This window comes from Anolis carolinensis, chromosome 2 (genome assembly GCF_035594765.1).
Source record: "Anolis carolinensis isolate JA03-04 chromosome 2, rAnoCar3.1.pri, whole genome shotgun sequence".
In the NCBI taxonomy this organism is placed as follows: domain Eukaryota; kingdom Metazoa; phylum Chordata; class Lepidosauria; order Squamata; family Dactyloidae; genus Anolis; species Anolis carolinensis.
The window spans coordinates 78512958-78533318 of NC_085842.1; the positions used below are offsets into that span (position 1 = coordinate 78512958).

The 20361-nt window shown below is 41.4% G+C and overlaps 1 protein-coding gene across 1 annotated transcript in view; it reads right to left on the reverse strand.

The window, feature by feature from the left end:
- stab1 (stabilin 1) overlaps positions 1-20361 on the reverse strand; it is a 135753-nt gene that overhangs the window by 96065 nt on the left and 19327 nt on the right. The window contains exons 5-12 of the mRNA XM_008105146.3: positions 19673-19742; positions 18993-19088; positions 11139-11255; positions 7448-7644; positions 5478-5617; positions 3452-3579; positions 2855-2946; positions 1423-1545 (exon numbers count right to left, since the gene is read on the reverse strand). Coding sequence (XP_008103353.1) covers positions 1423-1545; positions 2855-2946; positions 3452-3579; positions 5478-5617; positions 7448-7644; positions 11139-11255; positions 18993-19088; positions 19673-19742 — 963 coding nt within the window. The remainder of the gene's footprint in view (positions 1-1422; positions 1546-2854; positions 2947-3451; positions 3580-5477; positions 5618-7447; positions 7645-11138; positions 11256-18992; positions 19089-19672; positions 19743-20361) is intronic.

Sequence of the window (20361 nt, forward strand, 5' to 3'; positions counted from 1 at the left end):
TTAGTGTGCTTCTTCTTTCTTTCTCCCAGTGAGACGCACATTTTGCCGCTTTGTATGCAAAATGTAGCTGCATTGACTTTTTTTCTAACCTTTTGCTTTCTTTAGAAGATGAGATTTAATAAACTAGTTAGCTCCAAGACTTTTCTATCAATAATGTATTTCTTGTTACTTTAATTAATATTTTTGAACTGAAAGTTCTAACTCTGCAATCCTAAACCATCCTAAAGAATAGATGGCTTTTCCTGCTCACCACATGTAAGTTTCTGCTGGTTATGGAGTTTACTTCTGGTACTCTGCTATATTTTTGTGAAATTGCTCTAACTGAGGGTTATTTTTGATCCTAACAGCTCAGATTCCCCACCAAAAATAACCAGCACAGGCAGCTTCAGATTAAAAAGTTAGAAAAGGTTTACTAACAGCTTTTACGTTTACATATACACTGAGAGCCTACATCCTAACTACCTAGCGAATGAGAAGATCACAGAAAGTAGTACTTTCATTCTTAACTCACCATTTTGTTGATGGAGAAGTGAAGCATAGCTGAAGACGAAGAGAAGAAGAGGAGAGATGGGAAAATAAAGATGAAGGAGAAGTGACAGAGGTTGAGAAGGGGGAGGAGGATCTTTATATAACCTAGGAACTTTCCTGGGTTACACAGTCTCATTATTTGGATGTACACGAATTTCAAATGATAAAAAGAGCAAATTGAGAGTGTTTTGGTGAGAAAACCAGATCTTGTCCTACCTAGGCCTCAATTGCTTTAACAGCAAAAGAAGCAGAGCGAGAAAGGATGCTAGACTTTTCCAACAAAAACAAATGAAAAGTCCAAGTAATAATAAAATACTTTGGGATACATTCATGAATACTGAAACCCTTGAACAGTGCTAACAGTACAAAGCAGAATATACAGGTACAGTAGAGTCTCATTTATCCAAGCTAAACGGGCCGGCAGAAGCTTGGATAAGCGAATATCTTGGATAATAAGGAGGGATTAAGGAAAAGCCTATTAAACATCAAATTAGGTTAAGATTTTACAAATTAAGCACCAAAACATCATGTTATACAACAAATTTGACAGAAAAAGTAGTTGAATACGCAGTAATGTTATGTTGTAATTACTGTATTTACGAATTTAGCACCAAAATATCACGATATATTGAAAACATTGACAACAAAAATGGCTTGGATTATCCAGAGGCTTGGATAAGCGAGGCTTGGATAAGTGAGACTCTACTGTAATCCTTGAGAATTTCAGATGAAAGTATCAGACAACTCTTTTTATAATATTTCAAAACCAGGCGTAGGACATCAGAATAGACTGGATTATGGGAAAAGAAAAGAAATAAGTGATAAATCAGTTTCAATGTAGAAATATACCTGGCCTCTTAAGCCAGGTATATAGAAATAAAATCATTATTTTACCTCATCGCTGAATGTTATTTTATGTCCAGACAATGTCCACAGTTCCTTGATTTTGGTCATATCATTCCACAAATGCTGCCCAGGTACTATGTGCATTTTGCATAAATTTTGTGCATATGAAACCTTTGCAAAAACAAAATGTGATATCAACAACCAGAAATGTTAATGTGTTTATTTACAGTGTTTTTATAATAGTATTTCTAATTCTGCAATGCAAACATTTACCTCATACAGTTACATATTTGATTGGATAAGTATTTTTAATGTCAGGAATTGGCTTTAATTTTTACCAAGGCAGAAACTGAAACAGTTTATGCTCATGATCACAAACCGGACTGCTTCTACGTTAGCCAATTTCTCCAAAATTGCTGTCTTTTAATTTGTTAACAGAACAATAAGCAGGCATTGCTGTCTCCTCTGGGGCTGGATCTACACTGCCATATAATCCAGATTATCAAATCAAATAATCCAGATGATTTGATTTGAACTGGATTATTATTATTATTATTATTATTATTATTATTATTATTATTATTATTATTATTATTATTATATTTATACTTCGCTTTATCTCCCCTTCCACACAGATGAATAAAATCCCACATTTTCTGCTTTGAACTGGGATATATGGCAGTGTAGACTCAGATAGCCCAGTTCAAAGCAGATTTTATGGGATTTTCTGCCTTGTTATTCTGGGTTATATGGCTATGTGGAAGGGCCCTCAGTCTACATTGCCATATAATCCAGTTTAAAGCAGACAATCTGGATTTTATATGGCAATGTAGATGGGGTCTGGCTCCCAGTGTTCTATGTGTAGTCCACCAATTTTATTCAAATCTGATCTGTATTCAGCATTTTGTAATAAACTAAAAGTATGGTGTGGACATTTAAAGTGCTACCAACAAAGCAAACCGCAATAGAAAATCTTACTGAGTTCTATAGCATTTACTCTCAAGTAAGTGAATACAGGATTCCAGACAATAGAATTTTAAGGATACTATGACTTTAATTAAATACTTCATTTTTGCAGGTTGGCTTCCTGGTGACAAGGACAGAAGTACAAGGATTATGTCAGTGAAGGCACTACTAAAGCAACAGTGGATGAGGAAGGGAGGAATCTTCCCCTCCTTTCTTCCTGCTCTTCTCCAGACTGTTGCTAATGTGGCTCAATGCTATGATAGCTGCCATGGAGCTGATATCCCTCCCCCCTTTTTTCAGGGTTCAATGTCTGTGTAGCTGTGCACTGAGTCCTAAGTAAAGTAGACTCATTGAGTCAATGAGAAATTAGAAAACCAGCTCTTCCACTGACTCAGTCATCTACTATAGTTGGGCTAGAAGTTGAATTGTGGTCTTTGTTTTTCCTTCCCCAATTTCCCATATTGCAAACAGAAAGTTACCAAGATGGTTTCCAAAGTGTAGTAAAGATACTTACATTGAATATAAGTCTATCAAGATAGCGAGCAAGGGATGGCACAAACACTGTAACAGGCCCATAGTTCTCAAGAAGTACTGAGCAACCCAACTCTATTGAAAGACAAGCAAAAATTCAAACAAATACATAGATAATGCTACATCTGACTGGATTTATTATTGTAGTAATAATTTGCAATATCATCTGTCTGCAGATATTTTTATTACTATATATTTGCCCAAGTATTTTAATTAGTTCAATAATATTCCTGAACTGTGTCCTCTCAGTAGAGTTCCAATCCTTTCTGAATTTTTAACGTAATATAGGACCAACCCGATACCCTTCCCTGGGGAATAAAGGGAAAGGAAAAAAGAAAGAAAATTAGGAATGGATCTCCCCTATTTCACTCTGATAATTTTTTTTAAAAAGAGTAAGAAAGTACAGTTCAAACTGATTGTGTCCAAGCATTTATACTGCCATTGATCATGTTTCAGTCTACGGTGATGCGCTGGCAGGACTGCTGACTGACAGGTCACTTTTTGACAAAAGAAATCTGGGATAATTGGGATATTTTAATGATACCCTGCTTAATCAAGCCAGTTCTGAAGAAATTGTTACCAAACATGCTCTTTGCAGTTTTCAGTGATCCATAAAGCGGTCCTTGCATATCCAGCCAAGAGATTTGCTTCAAGATGGTTCCAAAGCAGGAGGTGCCGTCTCCAATCTCTCCATCTTGACAGACGCATCTGAAGAATGTTAGAGTAGAATCGGAATTATTTTTGAAAAAGAGGTGGTCAAGTAACAAAAGAGAATAAGCTTGAAAGGTTACTTTTTGGATTTCAGCTTCCACAGACCACAGTGCTTTGTAGAAGCAGTAGTTCAAAAAAGTAACTTTTCAAAGTTCTTTTGATGATTAAAAGATCACAGTTCAAGAAATGTCAGAGATTCATATGGTCTGAGAGAAACACCAGGAAGTTGGTGTGAAAAATATTTCTATGCAACCTTTCTATTTTCATTTCTTGCCATGATACCCTCTGCCTAAAATTTCTTGGGATGGGATGATGGGAATGAGGTACCTTTACTGGGAAAGTCACGCACTTCTATTCTGCTTTTTTAAAAAAATACGGGACAGTTTATAAACAATATTGTACAGAAATAACATATGTATATCTTAGCGCTGCTAAGAGGCTAAAAGGCATTTCTGATGACCAAAAATTGATAAAAAGAAGGGAGATCTGTGCTCACTTTATTTATTTATTTATTTATTTACTCTTCTGTTACTAAGTTATTTCAAACTCTCAATCCTCTGTAGAAGGCTGGTCATTTGATTAGGGCCAAGGGGATGAAGGAAGAGGTCACTTCACATTTTGCTCCCACAATATTCCCCAATCTAAATTTCAGCCACCTCAATATTTGCATTTAGCCTTGTGGTGTGAGAGAATTGGCCATCTGCAAGGTTGCCCAGGGGATGCCTGGATGCTTGATATTTTGCCATCCTATGGGAGGCTTGTTTCATAATCCTGCATGGGAAGCTAGAGCTGTCAGACGGGAGCTCACCTCGCTCCCCGGATTCAAACCTACCTTTCAGTCAGCAGCCTTGCCAGCACAAGGGTTTAACCCAGGGGTCCCCAAACTAAGGCCCGGAGGCCGGATGCGGCCCTCCGAGGTCATTTACCTGGCCCCCGCCCTCAGTTTTATAATATAATATATTGTATATACATATTGATAATAATATTATAATGTAGTACAATATAACACTAATAATAATACTATATAATAATATTAATTATAAATTCTATATTACATATAATATTACTAATAATATTACAGTATAGTGGTATAGTTCAATATAGTAATATCTAATGCTAATATTGTGCTATGCTAATAATATAATATATTGTATGTACATATAATTTGTAAGCCACTCTGAGTCCCCTTTGGGGTGAGAAGGGTGTGATACAAATGTAGTAAATAAATGCAGTAAATAAATAAATAATAAATAAATAAATTTTAGACTTAGGCTCGCCCAAAGTCTGAAATGACTTGAAGGCACACAACAACAACAACCCTAATTAACTTGACTATCTCATTGGCCAGAAGCAGGACTACACTTCCCATTGAAATCCTGATAAATGTATGTTGGTGAAAATTGTTTTTATTTTTAAATATCGTATTGTTCTTTCGTTGTTGTTGTTGTTGTTGTTGTTTTTGCACTACAAATAAGACATGTGCAGTGTGCATCGGAATTTTTTTGTATTTTTTTTCAAATGATAATCTGGCCCCTCAATAGTCTGAAGGATTGTGGACTGGCCCTTGGCTTACAAAGTTTGAGGACCCCTGGTTTAACCTATTGTGCCACCAGGGGCTCCTCTTGGCAGAATGAAAACATTTTAAAAACAGAAACAATCAGTCATAGCAAGCATTGCTGCAACAGTTACATTTGGGACAAGCAACTTTGCTCTATATTTTGTTAATTATCTGAACGAATAGTTGGAACTGTCTGAAACCACATCGCTGAATCTGGATACAGTGTTATGGTACTAAATAGATAGAAAGATACATAGATTAGATACTCACACACACACATACAGAATGGTTCTCACCCCACAATTTTAATTAATTGTGACATTTCTCAGAAGCTTACCTGGGCATCCCATCAGGGCCCATTTCACATGTTGAACTTCTGTGACAGGAGTGCAGTCTACATCCATTGGAACTGGACAAACAATCCAATTCTGTACTTAATCTGTTCCGAAACATCCCAGGTTTACACACGCACTGTGACTATGAAAAAAGAAAGCGGATTATCTATGCTTTGTCCATGCAAAGATTGGAAAAGCTATCTTTTGGGTCTACAGCTCATAGAAACTGTGGCCAATGGCCCTTGACAGCTGGGGGATTCATGGTGTAGTCACCCCACAGAGTTATACAGCTGATTACTATCACTTGTGCACTGAAAATAAGGATAATCAGTTTCATTTCATTGGATTAAAGTGTACTATAACTGAGGTGTATTATAACTACACTGTAGAATTAATAGTTCGCCACCACATTGACTGCCATGGCTCAATGCTATGAAATCATGGAAGTTGTAGTTTCACAAGGTCTTTAGCCATTTTTTAGCCAAAGAGGGCTGGTACCTCACCAAACTACAACTCCCAGCATTCCATAGCACTGAGTCTTGACAATTAAAGTGGCATCAAATTGCATTAATTCTGCAGTGTAGATGCACACTAAGTTTCATTTTATTCAGTCAGTACACCACTGTGGTTGATATGATCATAAGATATTAGGCAACCTCAGCGAAACTCCAGCTGCTCTCTGAAACAAAGTAAACCTACTTAATTTAGCAAAATGCTCTGCAAAGTGTACCTGGATGACAGTGTAAACATCTCCACACCATTTGGAGTCTTTCACATAAATACTTATATGACATTTTATTTATAAAAAAAATTATGTTTGGAAATCAAATTACTCCCAAAAGTATGAAAGTATACTCATTGGATTTTCTCTATGAAATACACCAAGAAGATTTTTCTAGTTTTAAGCCCCTTTCTGTCCTTTGAACATTATTTATCACCCTGGATTGCGATGTATCAATTCAGCAGATGTGTAATGCACATCATGATCACAAACAATGATTGCATCCTGAGAAAAGCCATTCACTATAACTTGTGTTATTGCTGATAATGAACTTTTGATGGTTTACTCATCTATGATAGTGGCAGATGGTGGTTTCTATCCCTCACCTTTCCAGGAAGGGCCTTCCAGAAGCATGTCAAATGCTCTTTGTAAAACAGTGCACAGGGAAGCCCATTTCAAAGGCAGAACAAAGTGGCTGATATTGTGAGATCCAGAGTCACCCAAAATATCTAACTGGCATCTTTGAAACAGGAGCCCCCAGTGGCTTAATGGATTAAACCCTTGTGCCGGCAGGACTGCTAACCTGAAGGCTGGGTTGCTGACCTGAAGGTTGCTGGTTCGACTTCAGCTCCAGTCCCAATGCAGGGACATAAGAGAAGCCTTCCACAGGATGGTACCCTGTTTCCCCGAAAATAAGACAGTGTTTTATATTAATTTTTGCTCCTAAAGATGCGCTAGGTCCTATTTTCAGGGGATGTCTTATTTTTCCATGAGGAAGAATTCACATTTATTGTTGAAAAAAAGAGGAACATTTATTATATACTGTACAGTAGTTGTCATCACAAACCAGCATAACCAGACTGTGAATCCTATCGAGAATTTCTTGTAACTACCAATATTTCCATGTACAACACTTTATGGTATGTACATTTACCGATCCTGCATGCTCTAGTGTTCTGTTCGGTGGGCATGCTTCCAAACAAAACCTTTTCTAGGTCTTATTTTCAGGGGAGGCCTTATATTTAGCAATTCAGCAAAACTTCTACTAGGTCTTATTTTCTGGGGATGTCTTGTTTTAGGGGAAACAGGGTAAAACATCAAACATCCAGGCGTCCCCTGGGCAACGTCCTTGCAGAAGGCCCATTCTCTCATACCAGAAGTGACTTACAGTTTCTCAAGTCTCTTCTGACACACACACACACACACACACACAAAGCTTTGAAATGTGCTCACTGCTGCTCACCAGCTTACCTTTCCTGGGCTTTCGAACCTGCATATGGTGGAATTTTCAGGGCAGCCTCCATTATTAAAGAGACAGGGATTGATGGCTTGGCAAACTCTCCCGTCCCCTTGGTAGCCCTCTTGGCAAGTGCATCCATATTTGGTGGGCCCAAGGCTCTTGCAAACTGCCTGTGAGGAACACGGGGATGTGCGGCAGGGATCCTGAGCTGGAAATAAAGCAAATGAGAAAAATTAGGAAAGATATATATCCTGTTTAAAGCTGAATATAAAGATTGTGCAGTAAAAGTATTGACAATAAATGCCATAAAAGACGAAATGGCTCTGTTAAATTTTAATGCAGTTATAAAGCTGAAACAAATGTGCTTAAAAGTGAAATGTTAATTATATGGTAGTTTCTCAAGTATCCTATGACCAAAACTGAAGTGGGGAATTGTTATGGGAAACCAGATAGAATCTCCACCCATATTTCATTCATCAGATGACGTCAGAGAGCAATGACATGGTTCTGATACTGTTGTTATCTGTTATCATGACAGCTTCATTATATGGTAACACTATGAATGAGAAGTACCCAAGATCTGGAGTCATCAAGACCTCTAGTAAACTCATGGCAGTGGTTTTCTTTGTTAAATCAATCCTTCAGTCATATGATCTTCCTCTTTTTCTCCTGCCTTTCATTTTACTGAGTATTGTTCTCTTTTCTAATGAGCCATGTTATCTTATGATGTGGCCAAAGTGTGACAGTCACAGTTTAGTTATTCTAGCTTAAATGAATAGTTTAGGCGTAATTCATTATTGAGTCCATTCTTTAGTCTTTTTTGGCAGTCTGGCGTATCTGAAAAACTCTCTTTCAGCACTACATCTCAAATAGACTTTGGCCCTAGGATTAGGATGAAACCTAGTATCATCAAGTCTGTGGACAAAACTGCAGATTTGTCACCTTGTGTTTTAGCCTAGGCTTCACCACCTACAATCTTCCCCTGTAAATGCCATCAAGGGAAAAATATGGAGGTAATTCAGTCCAAAGGGATTGTTGCCCCTGTCTTTCCTACTTGGTGAAAGAGGAAAGGGATTGATTTGCTCTCAGTTAACATTTGCAAGGTCAGGCTGAGTCCTCAATCACAATTACACCAAAAGGGCAGCAGTCAAAAACCAAAATCCAAATGCTTAAAAACATACAATAATGATGCCGAATGAAGATGGTGCAAATAATATGATAATCTAAATTTTAAAAACTAAGCTGCATGTAAATTTGATAAAAATTATATAAAATAAATGCACCTGAAAAATAAGGAATCCAGAATATATTACAAGAAATCATATATAGTAACATGAAATATGTGATCATTACAAAAATGGATGAGAATATTCATACTTCATACTTGGAATATTCCTAATTATCTACTAGAGATGGGAAATAAACACCATGGAATCCCTTAAAATCACTGCTGTTATCTCTGGTCAGAGATAGTAGGCTCAATATAACAAGTAGGGACTTCTTTTCCACCGGGCAAGAAAGCAACATCTCCAAGTTCTTTCTCTAGGACAGAATTCTGAATTAGATCTATGAACTACAGCGAGGTTGATGAGCCTGGGTCCTGCCTTCTGAATTATGACCTGGGACTGTTGGTATTGTAGGTTTCCAGCTCTCAACATCTCTGACACAGGCTGTGCTGTTGGGTTTTATGGGTATGGTAGTCCAAGACTATCTGAAAGATCACAGGTTCCCCACCAATTAACTATAGCAAGGATCTGAAATTACCTTCAGTGATTTGGCCAGAACCTCCTCCAGTGATCTCTTCATCCCCATCTCCCACCCGAGGCTCATTTGTTCACATCTGACATTTGTAGATGCTTTCTTTGGAACCACTCAATGTTTACATGGAGTGACTGCACTGGTTTTATGCTGTATATATAGGGAACATTGTGAGACTCAAGTCTGCATCAAAATTGTTGAGCTTTATGGGCCACAGCGCTATGTCTTTTGAAGTAATTTTGGGAAATTCCATTAAGTCTTAATTTTTATCTTACTGAGAATATTTTTTCTTTCTCTGTCTCTCACTGTGTTCCTTCATCCTTAGATGGGTGAATAATCTCTGAATCGGAGTAAGCTAAAAGAATGCTAGCCTCCTTGCCTTGACCAAATCCTGTGGTCTCCCCTTTCGTTCAACATAGGATTTTCACACACAGCATTCTATTTACTTTGGCCAATTCATTAGCCCTCAGAAATGCATGATTTGAGGGAAGTTGAAGGAAGTCTTCAGGCACCGGGCCCACACATGTGGAAGAACAAACAGGCACAACCCATGCTGCAGTCTGGCTGCAAAAGAGCATTTGGGGGTCACTCATACATCTTGATGTTCTGCTCAACATACAAGGCAGGAGCAAGACAGGGAAAGTATTTTTACATGTTTTCATTTTCTAATTCTGTAAACAGAAAGAAACAACCAGCATTTGGGGGATGTTACAGGTTTTGTGGATGCATATTAGTCTGGCTTGAGCTCATGAAATTGCATGCCTCCAGGGTTGATGTTCAGAACATGGAAACTTTCATTGTTGACCTACAGACATCCCCCACAAACCAAGATTTGTGATCCAAAGAAAACAATGTCTCCAAGTTCTGTGCATGGCTGACACCAGATGATTGACAAGAAGAGGCCAAACTCGTTCATTCTCTTGACCATCTCTGTAGTTTTCTGTACCATTGAACATGGAATCTACATTTTACCTTTTACCATCTAAGGTACGTTGAAAATGCTAAATGAGGCTGTCTAGATATTTAATAACCAGTTCTACATTCCATCCCTTTTCAAAAGATACCAGTTTAGGCCGTAAAAGTTCTACATAAAAGCCTCTTTGAAAGACAGGATGAAGGTAAATAAATAAACTGAAACTCATTCCATATGAGAAGGAATGTTTACCAAAGCCTAACCGATCTCATATTTGGGACTCTTTCCCTCTGAACATGTCACACTTGCCTTACAAGGTCAGGTGCACTGTTTGGGACTGTTGCTTAATCTGGCTTTGCACCTGCATACATAAGTGTGGAGTTTGTTTCCAAAAGGTGCCACATTTTAAAATCATAATAATAAAGAAAGAGATATAGGTAGGGCCCCTGGTGGTGGCACAGTGTGTTAAAGTGCTGAGCTGCTGAACTTGCAGACCGAAAGGTCCCAGGTTCAAATCCCAGGAGTGGAATGAGCGCCCGCTGTTAGCCCCAGCTCCTGCCAACCTAGCAGTTCGAAAACATGCAAATGTGAGTAGATCAATAGGTACCGCTCCGGTGGGAAGGTAATGGCGCTCCATGCAGTCATGCCGGGCACATGACCTTGGAGGGGTCTACGGACAACGCCGGCTCTTCAGCTTAGAAATGGAGCACCAACCCCCAGAGTCAGTCACAATTGGACTTAACATCAGGGGAAAACCTTTACCTTTACCTATAGGTGATAGACATCAGCTCTAGCTTGCAGGGACATGAGAGAAGCCTCCCAGCAGGATGGTAACACATCTGGGCATCCTCTGGGCAACGTCTCTGTAGATGGCTAATTCTCTCATACCAGAAGCGACTTGCAGTATATTCTCAAGTTGCTTCTGACACGATAAAAAACACCTCACCCAAAGGGTGCTCACCAATGCATCTTCTTCATCCTGGAAAGAAGTCACGAGAGGTTTAATACAAAAAACAGATGTTTCCTCTTACCTTGACAGTGAGTTCCACTTTTCATGTATCCTGGCATACATTCACACCTTGCCTGTCCATCCTTCACTACACAAAGAGAGTTGTCTTCACAGATTACAGATCCACAAACAAGAAGTTCTAAAAACACAAAACAGAAATCTGAGGTTAAACATTCTCAGAAAATACAAGCAATGGAGGCATACACTTATTTGAGAGTAAGGCCCAGTGTGTGCACAAATGTATTTGTGTGAGTCATTGTTCCAAGGTGTTTGTCTTTGTTTCAGTTGTCCCTTTGTGTATGAAATATTTTCTCCCAGACTTATGTTTTTTTTAAAGAATGTGAAATATGTATGCACAAACAAACACAAAATGCTTGATGTAATCTGATAACGAAGTGAATGGGAACAAGGCACTAGTTGTGTTAGCAGGAATATCCGGGAAATAAATGTGCTGCACCCTCCATATTATAGAAGAAACTGCTGATACCTACTATAATTAAGTATAGGCCATTCTAGAAATAAAAGGAAGTAAGAAAAAATTCTGATAGTGATGAAAGAAGCAGGCTAGTGGATAAATAATAATGTGATATGTGTGTTTTAAAATCCTACTGTTAATCTTGTTACATCATGGAATGGGAAGGAACCACAAGGGCCATGCAGTCCGTGCAGAAATATACAGTCAAAGCACACCTTACCATTCAATAATTTATTAGGTCTCTACACTAATTAGGACTAAACAAGATCCCACCCTATATTTAATACTATCACAAAAAATGTAAATCAGTACTTGTTTTGTGTGTGTGTGTCAGGAGCATTGAGAAACTGCAAGTCACTTCTGGTGTGAGAGAATTGGCCGTCTGCAAGGACGTTACAAAGGTGACGCCCTGATGTTTTTGATGTTTTTATCATCCTTGTGGGAAGCTTTTCTCATGTCCCTATACGGGGAGCTGAAGCTGGTAGAGGGTAGACATATGTGCAAAATTCATTCTTACAATTTCTTCCATGTATTTCGTGTCTTCCGTTTATTCAGAAGTGTCATGGAACCCAGTTACAGGGCTTTGGTAATTCAGCCCTGTAACTGGGAGTCATAACATAAACAATCCCAGGAGCACCTGGCAGAAGAAGATAGAATATGCCTGGGAACTTGGGGCCGAAAGTATAAACAATTATAATTGGTCTAGTGTGTGAAAATGGTAGTAATGTGATATTGGGGGTGGGACTTGATGATGATATTTACGTGTGGTGTTACGTAGCATCAAAAGTTATAAAAATAGTTGTATGTAAACATTGGGTCATTCCTGACTTTTCCAAAGTCATGTGTTCTTCAATAAAGATTGGATTTGAGAGCAGCCATCTCTGATCTGCGTTCAGACTGATCCTTTGAAGTGAGCAGGACAATTAAGTCAGGAATCCCGTTCTCACCCTCCTGCAAATTTGCAGTGAAGTGATAATGAGCAGGGAAGGAGATCAAAGCCATGACGGAGCAAAGGGGCCTCCGCTGGGAGCTCTGCCGTTGGCAGAAGAGACATTGCAAGCCATAGCTTCCTCTACGGGGTACCCCAAGCCGGACGGCGTGACCCAGAGGATTCCCAGAGGGGGAAGAGGCGTTCCGGCGGCGGCAGAAACCAGTTGGGGATCTGGAGGAAGCATGCCGGAGACCGTGGCCCTGCGGTTATCCATCCTGGAAACTCACTTATCCAGGCTGTCGGATACCGTGGGGAGAATAGTGCCAATATTGGAAGAGAATCTCCAAAAAGAGCACATCCGATATGGCGCCGAGAGAGAGCCAAGCAAAGGAGGCGATTGGAGCCAGAGGGGACAGCGAGCTTCAACGCAGAGTCCCGCGGCGGCAAGGGACGAGGGAGACGAGGAATACTGGCAGGAGCTGGAGTTCCGAGACAGAATGGCGCGCGAAGTGGAGCGCCAGCGAGCTCTGGGAACTCTGAGGCCGCCATCTCCAACAGAGCTCCCAACCCCCCGAATGGGCGTCGGGGTGGAAAGGCCACTGGGGCCAGGGATCGGGTCCAGTGGATTTGCAGGCGAAGGCGGAGAGGAGCGGGGGATCCAGGAAGAGGAGGAGGATGTGCCGTACGACGAGGAAAGGCGAGATGCGGGGGCTACAGCGAGGCCAGTATGCGGATGGGCGGAAGGGCCGACAGCGGCGGCAGACTTTCGGGAGCCGCGCAGAATGACCACCGGAGTGGGGCGCGGCGTGTTCCAAGGAGCCGCCCGAGGAAACCTGATGCAACCCTTCCCCATGCCTCCCAGACAGCATCAACGGGCCGCAGAATGGATGCCAAGAAGAGAAGATCTCAAACTGGAATACGGAGGGGAATCAGATGAACTGAACTTTTTTCTAATTAGCATCAGGGGATACATGGAAGACAATGCACACACATTCCCCTCCGAAGCAAGCAGGGTTCGAGCCATCGGCAACACACTAAAGCGAGGAGCAGCCAGCTGGTACGTGCAACTCCATGCCAGACACGACCCATGCCTGAGGTCAGTGCCCCGCTTCCTCGCCGCACTGGAAAACCGATTCAGAGACCGGCTAGAGCAATTGAGGGCTCGAGACCAGCTGAAAGGAATAAAGCAGAGGGACAAAACAGTGCCCGAGTACGCAGAGGAATTCCTACACCTCGCGGAAAGGGTACCAGAGTGGTCTGAAGTGACCAAAGTGGAGTTATTTAAAGAGGGACTACGCCCCGAGATTTTCAGCTGGGCAGCGCACAGAGATGACCCCGAAACGCTCCAGGGATGGATTCAACTAGCGGGGCGCGTTGAATCCACCCTGGCCCAAGTAAAGCGCTTCAGGAGCAGCGGCGGCCAGCAAAGACCGGTGGCGAGAGGTCGAGGAGAAACGAGGAAGCAGGAAAGACCTGGAGGGAGGCCGGGGATTCCCTCCAGAGGAGACGACAACAAACCTAAACCGGGATGCTTTGTATGTGGGAAGACGGGCCATCGAGCAGCAGAATGCTGGGCACGGAAGGGGGAGCCGCCAAAACCCTCAAAGCCCAAGCCAGCAACCGGGAGGCGTGCGGAGGAGGAGGTGCAAGCCCCAGAATCTTCAGAAAAATTGGTGAGTCGGGACAAACGCATGATAGTAGTGCCAATCTGCCTCTCGGGGCTAGAGAATCGGGCCACCTGCAAGGCATTTGTGGATTGTGGTTGTTCCAGGAATATTATAACTCCAGAGTTAGCAGGAGCGTTGAAATGCCAGCAGATGGCGCTTGACTCCCCAATTGCATTTTCGCAGCTAGACGGATCAGTTGCTACTGGGGAAGTATCTACAAAGGAAATACGGGAGGTCCCATGTAAAATAGGCAAATGGGAAGGAAGAATATCCTTTGTGATAGCCCCTATTGCCACATACCACGTAATATTAGGGATACCATGGCTCGAACAGGCAAATCCCGAAGTAGATTGGAGAGGAAAGAGCCTAGCATTTAAAGAACAGCAGACGCAATGGGAGATAAGCAAGATTGCAGAAGAGGAGGACGAGGGAGATGAAGAAGGTGAAATAGACCCACTGCTATTGCCACCTGAATACAGAGACTTTGTGGATGTGTTCAATCAGAAAGAGGCAAGTAAATTACCTCCCAAAAGGAATATAGAAGTAGAAATTGAAATAACCCCCGGAGCAAACTTACCAAAACCAAAAGTGTATCCCATGTCTGTGCAGGAGAAGGAGGAATTGAGGAAATACATTGATAAAAACCTGGCGCGGGGCTTCATTAAGCCATCCAATTCTCCTCTCGGGGCCCCAGTGTTATTCAGGAGAAAGAAAGACAACTCCCTAAGATTGTGCATTGATTATCGAAATTTGAATGCAATTACTAAGGACAATAAATACCCTATGCCCTTAGTAAAGGATTTAATTACCGTATTGAAAAAAGGGAGCATATTTACTAAACTTGATTTAATTGAAGCATATCATAAATTAAGGATCAAACCGGAAGATACTTGGAAAACTGCATTTTCCTGCGCATTCGGCCATTTTGAATATAAAATTTTACCTTTCGGTTTAAAAAATGGAGGCGGGTGCTTTATGCAGCTTATAAATGAAATACTGCACCCATTGTTGTACAGAGGGGTATTCATATTTCTTGATGATATCTTGATTGTGACTGAAGATAAGGAAAAGCACGTGAAATTGGTCCGGGAAGTTTTGCAGAGACTAAGAGAAGCAAAGCTGTACGCAAAACTGTCCAAATGTGAATTTAATAAAACTCAAATTGACTTTCTGGGGTATCGGATATCTCCAGAAGGGTTAGCTATGGATCCAGCTAAAGTATCAGATGTAAAAGAATGGGGAGTGCCTCAAACAAGGAGGCAATTGCAATCGTTTCTGGGGTTTGCAAATTTTTATAGATCCTTCATAAAAGGCTTCGCGCAAATAACTGCACCCCTTACTGAACTTTTAAAAACAAAAGGGAAAGGAGAGACAGCAAAAGTAAAAGCTCCTGGCGCCAAACTAAGTTGGACGCCAGAATGCCAAAAAGCATTTGAAACCCTAAAAGAATGCTTCACAGAAGGACCCATTCTAAAACACCCCGATATCAGGAGCCCTTTCATAATCCATTGCGATGCCTCAGACTGTGCGTATGGGGCAGTACTATTGCAAAAGGATCAAAATGGGAACTTAAAACCCTGTGGATATTTGTCCCGGAAGTTCAGCGAAACTGAAAGATGTTGGCCGATATGGGAAAAAGAGGCACTAGCCATATTAAAAGCCTTAGAATGCTGGCGACACTTTCTCGAAGGAAGCGGAATCCCATTTGAAATTTGGTCTGACCATAAGAACCTCCAGTATTTAAAGTCCCCTCGAAAATTGTCCCCCAAACAGATTAGATGGGCACAATACTTCAGCAGGTTCGATTTCCAATTAAAGTTTTTTCAGGGGAAGCAGAATGTCTTGGCAGATGCTCTTTCACGCATGCCTCAACACGAAGGAATACCCACAGCAAAAGAGGGAACAATATTCTCTGACAAACAATGGGGTTTAGCTGTCAGAACAAGAGCACAAACCCAAAAGGAGAACACTGCTATGGTTGAACTCGACGGAAAAGATAATTGGGGAAACGAGCTGAAACAGTCTTATGAAGGAGACCAGTGGATCGCATCCAATGCAGAACAGGGGGAGCAGAAGGGGGGATTTTGGTTTGTGAACAAGAAACTGTATATCCCAGCAACATTAAGGATCAAGATTTTGCATCGTTTTCACAACAACCAAAGCGCTGGTCATACAGGAATTACAAAAACAACAAAAGCAATAGCAAAACATTGCTGGTGGCCAGGGATGAGGAAGGACATAAAAAATTATGTTGTTCAATGTGATGATTGTGCCAGAAATAAATCGAGAGGAGGGAAGCCACTGGGATTATTACAAACAGTAGCAGAACCTACCAGACCTTGGGAATGTGTAGCTATGGACTTTGTGGGGGAACTACCGGTTAGCAAAGGACATCGTTATATTTGGACAGTATTGGACCTGTTTTCTAAACAGGCCCACTTTATAGCACTGACGAAACTACCATCAGCCGAGAAACTAGCTGAATTGTACATAAACCACATTTACAAACTGCATGGATGTCCCAGTAGAGTGGTCAGTGACAGAGGAGTACAATTCACAGCAAAATTTTGGGAAAAATTCCTGGAATTGCTAGGAGCAGAAAGGAGTTTAAGTTCTGCTTTTCACCCCATGACAAATGGGGCGGTAGAACGTACTCAGCAGACACTTGGGCAGTTCCTTCGAATGTACTCTAACATGAGACAAAATGACTGGTCTCGGTGGTTGGCTTTTGCAGAACTAGCTTTTAATTCGACTATACATTCAGCAACAAATAAAACCCCCTTTGAAGTAGTTTACGGGTATGAACTACAGCCTCTGCCCCAGCTGCCGAGATGGACAGAGAATGAGGGAACAGAAGCAGGGAAATGGAAAGCGCAAATGATGGAATGCTGGAGTCAAGTGACTGCATCCTTAAAAGAAGCACATAAAAAGTATAAAGTATTCGCAGACAGAAAGAGGGTGGAAGGTGATAAATTGGAGAAAGGAGATTTAGTGTGGCTAAGTACCCAAAACATCAAACTGGGGCTACCTTCGAAAAAATTGGGCCCTAAATATATTGGACCATTTAGAATACAGGGTGTTATCAACGAGGTGACTTTCCAGTTGGCATTGCCAAAAAGCTTAGGGAAAATACACCCTGTATTCCATCGTAGCTTACTGAAAAAATATATGGGTACTTTGGACAAAATGGACACATAGAATTATTGTTTTGTTTCAGGCTTGTGATGAAAGAAGAACCGAAGAGGAGGACGAAGAAAAGGAGGGCACCATGTCATGGAACCCAGTTACAGGGCTTTGGTAATTCAGCCCTGTAACTGGGAGTCATAACATAAACAATCCCAGGAGCACCTGGCAGAAGAAGATAGAATATGCCTGGGAACTTGGGGCCGAAAGTATAAACAATTATAATTGGTCTAGTGTGTGAAAATGGTAGTAATGTGATATTGGGGGTGGGACTTGATGATGATATTTACGTGTGGTGTTACGTAGCATCAAAAGTTATAAAAATAGTTGTATGTAAACATTGGGTCATTCCTGACTTTTCCAAAGTCATGTGTTCTTCAATAAAGATTGGATTTGAGAGCAGCCATCTCTGATCTGCGTTCAGACTGATCCTTTGAAGTGAGCAGGACACAGAAGCATGCAACAGAAAGCCCCCCCCCCCTCCCCACACAAAACTCAGCTCGACACGAAACCTGCTTTCGTGTGGAGCCAAAATTTTATGTGTGCGTGCTTCTTCTCTTCCTCTTCCTCCCTCCCCCCTCGCTGGCACCCACAATGCCCCGCATTCACTCACGGGAGTCACAGCCGGGCAGCCCCACATCCGGACCTCAGCATCAGGGCGGAAGGAACCACCTCCCCTACCTCCTTTACATGTGTATGTGTGTGGGTGTGTGACTGTGCTGGCACTCAGCTGCAGGCAGACACTGAGAGGGGAGTGTGCACTTTCCAGGCCTGCCTACACCCCACCACACTCACACTTTCTTTTCAGGAAGAGAGTGTGTGTGTGGCGTGGGGCATGCAGGCAGTCTTGGAAAACTTGTGCGCGCCTTGCAGTTCTGCCTGCAGCTAAGTGACTGCACAGTCACACACACTCCACATGCACACACCCCACTGCAAACTACACTCGAGTTGAAAGGAGGGAGGGGTGGTGGTTCCTTCCTGCTTGCTTGCTGAGGTCTGGATGTAGGGCTGCCTGGCCGTGACTCCTGTGAGTTAATGCAGGGCATTGTGGGGTATGAAGGAAGGAATGAGGAGGAAGAGAAGAAACAAAACCCTGAAACAAAACTTTCAAAAACAACCCTCCCAATTTCAAGAGGCTTTCTGAAAACGAAAGCCAGAAACGAAACAGGACAAGCTTTTACCCAAATGCATGCCACTAACAGAGGGAGCTCATCTGCACTCTCCCCGGGTTGGATTCGAACCAGCAACATTCAGGTCAGCAACCCAACCTTCAAGTCATCAGTCCTGCCAGCACAAGCGTTTAACCCACTGTGCCATCAGGGGCTCCGTTAGTACTTGTTGAATAGGACTATCAAACCAAGACATGTGATAAATAGAAATGATGCATAAGCCAGATAGGTGATATTTCCAAGTATAAATCACCATTATTATTATTCCCAAGAACAAACCAGAATTCTTATGGAGAAAATTAGTACCACTTTTATCAAAATGAGCATCATAAGGTGGTCAGCATCTGACCTAGATGGGGAACCTAAAAAATAAAATGTCCCCCCATCTAGAGCAGAAACTATAGCAACTATTCCTGGGTTATATGAAAAGGGACACCGGATGTATCTATACCTTGGTCGCACTTTGGTCCAGTGTAGCCGGCAAAGCAAGTACAGCTTCCGTCCCCCGATGGTCCATGGCTACAGATCCCATGCTGGCATTCGCACACTGGGATAGAGAAAACAGAACAAAATCCATACATTTGTCCAAATCCCAACAGAACATATGACAACTATTTCTTACCTACATTAATGTTTTGGGCAGAAGTCTCCTCAGATTCTGGAATACAGTTGTTCCTCCATATTTGTACTTTTGGTTTTTGAGATTTTATTAGTCACAGATTTGATTAAAATATTCTCTGGGAATATCTAAGTCTTCCATGTGACTCAATGGTCTGTTTCCTCCAGTCATCCTGGAGGACCTCAATATTTCTAGAGGAATTTCTAGGTCCTCCAGTGCAATTCTATGGGCATCTTACAGTATTTCCAGAGAATTATTCTCTCATGTTAAAAACAAAACAAAACCCAGCAACGTCTTTATTCATGATTTTCTTTTTACTTTCAGGACAGGGGTTTCTGTGTTCCTAATCCCAGGAAATGCGGAAGACTGACTGCACCACCCTCAGGGAGATAGAGCAGGATAAAAATAAAGCTTTATTATTATTAAAATGTAATTTCTTGAATCTCCCAGGACGGTTCTCCCATTACAATTTAGATTTGACTTAAGTAACAACCTTTCTCTGAGAAGCTTACCGGATTGACAATCAGGCCCAAAATGATTCTCATCTTTGCATTCTTGGCATGCATAGCCACCATAATTCTCCTAAAGAAATAAAAAGGATAACCTTTTAACAATAGGATCTCTGTCACCCATACAATGCAATTGATATTTTTCCCATCTACATGTCATGAGTAAGTCATCTTGAGATTACAACACATGAAAAATGAATAAGAGATTCTATCCACAAACATCATCAGTCACCTGTTTGTGGCATATAGTTGGTTTTTCCAAATAACGTGCTCTTAATAATATTTTTTTTTCTTGATTCTGAGACAGACAGTTGAGCAGAGTGGACTGATTTACTTCAAGGCAATAACGAACAGGACAGATTGAGATAAATCATTCAGTTAAGCTAGGCCTTCCATTTTTGTGCCAGAGATTACTTGTACCAAAGCAATATGGCTCATACAACTATTATGGCTGTTCAATATGCCTATTAAAATACATTGACATGTGCAACAATGTAGAGCCTTCCTGGTCTACACAAGCCCTCAGCTATAATTCTGTGTTTTTTCAAAGGCAAATTGCATTTCTGATTTCAAAGCTGACATTTCCATTCTTCTCAGAGGGTGGTTCCAGATAAGCATATCATGTCATATCAGCTGTTGGTCTTTATGGAGTCTCCAGACAGCATTGTCCTTTGCAACGTTTCTTGATTTTC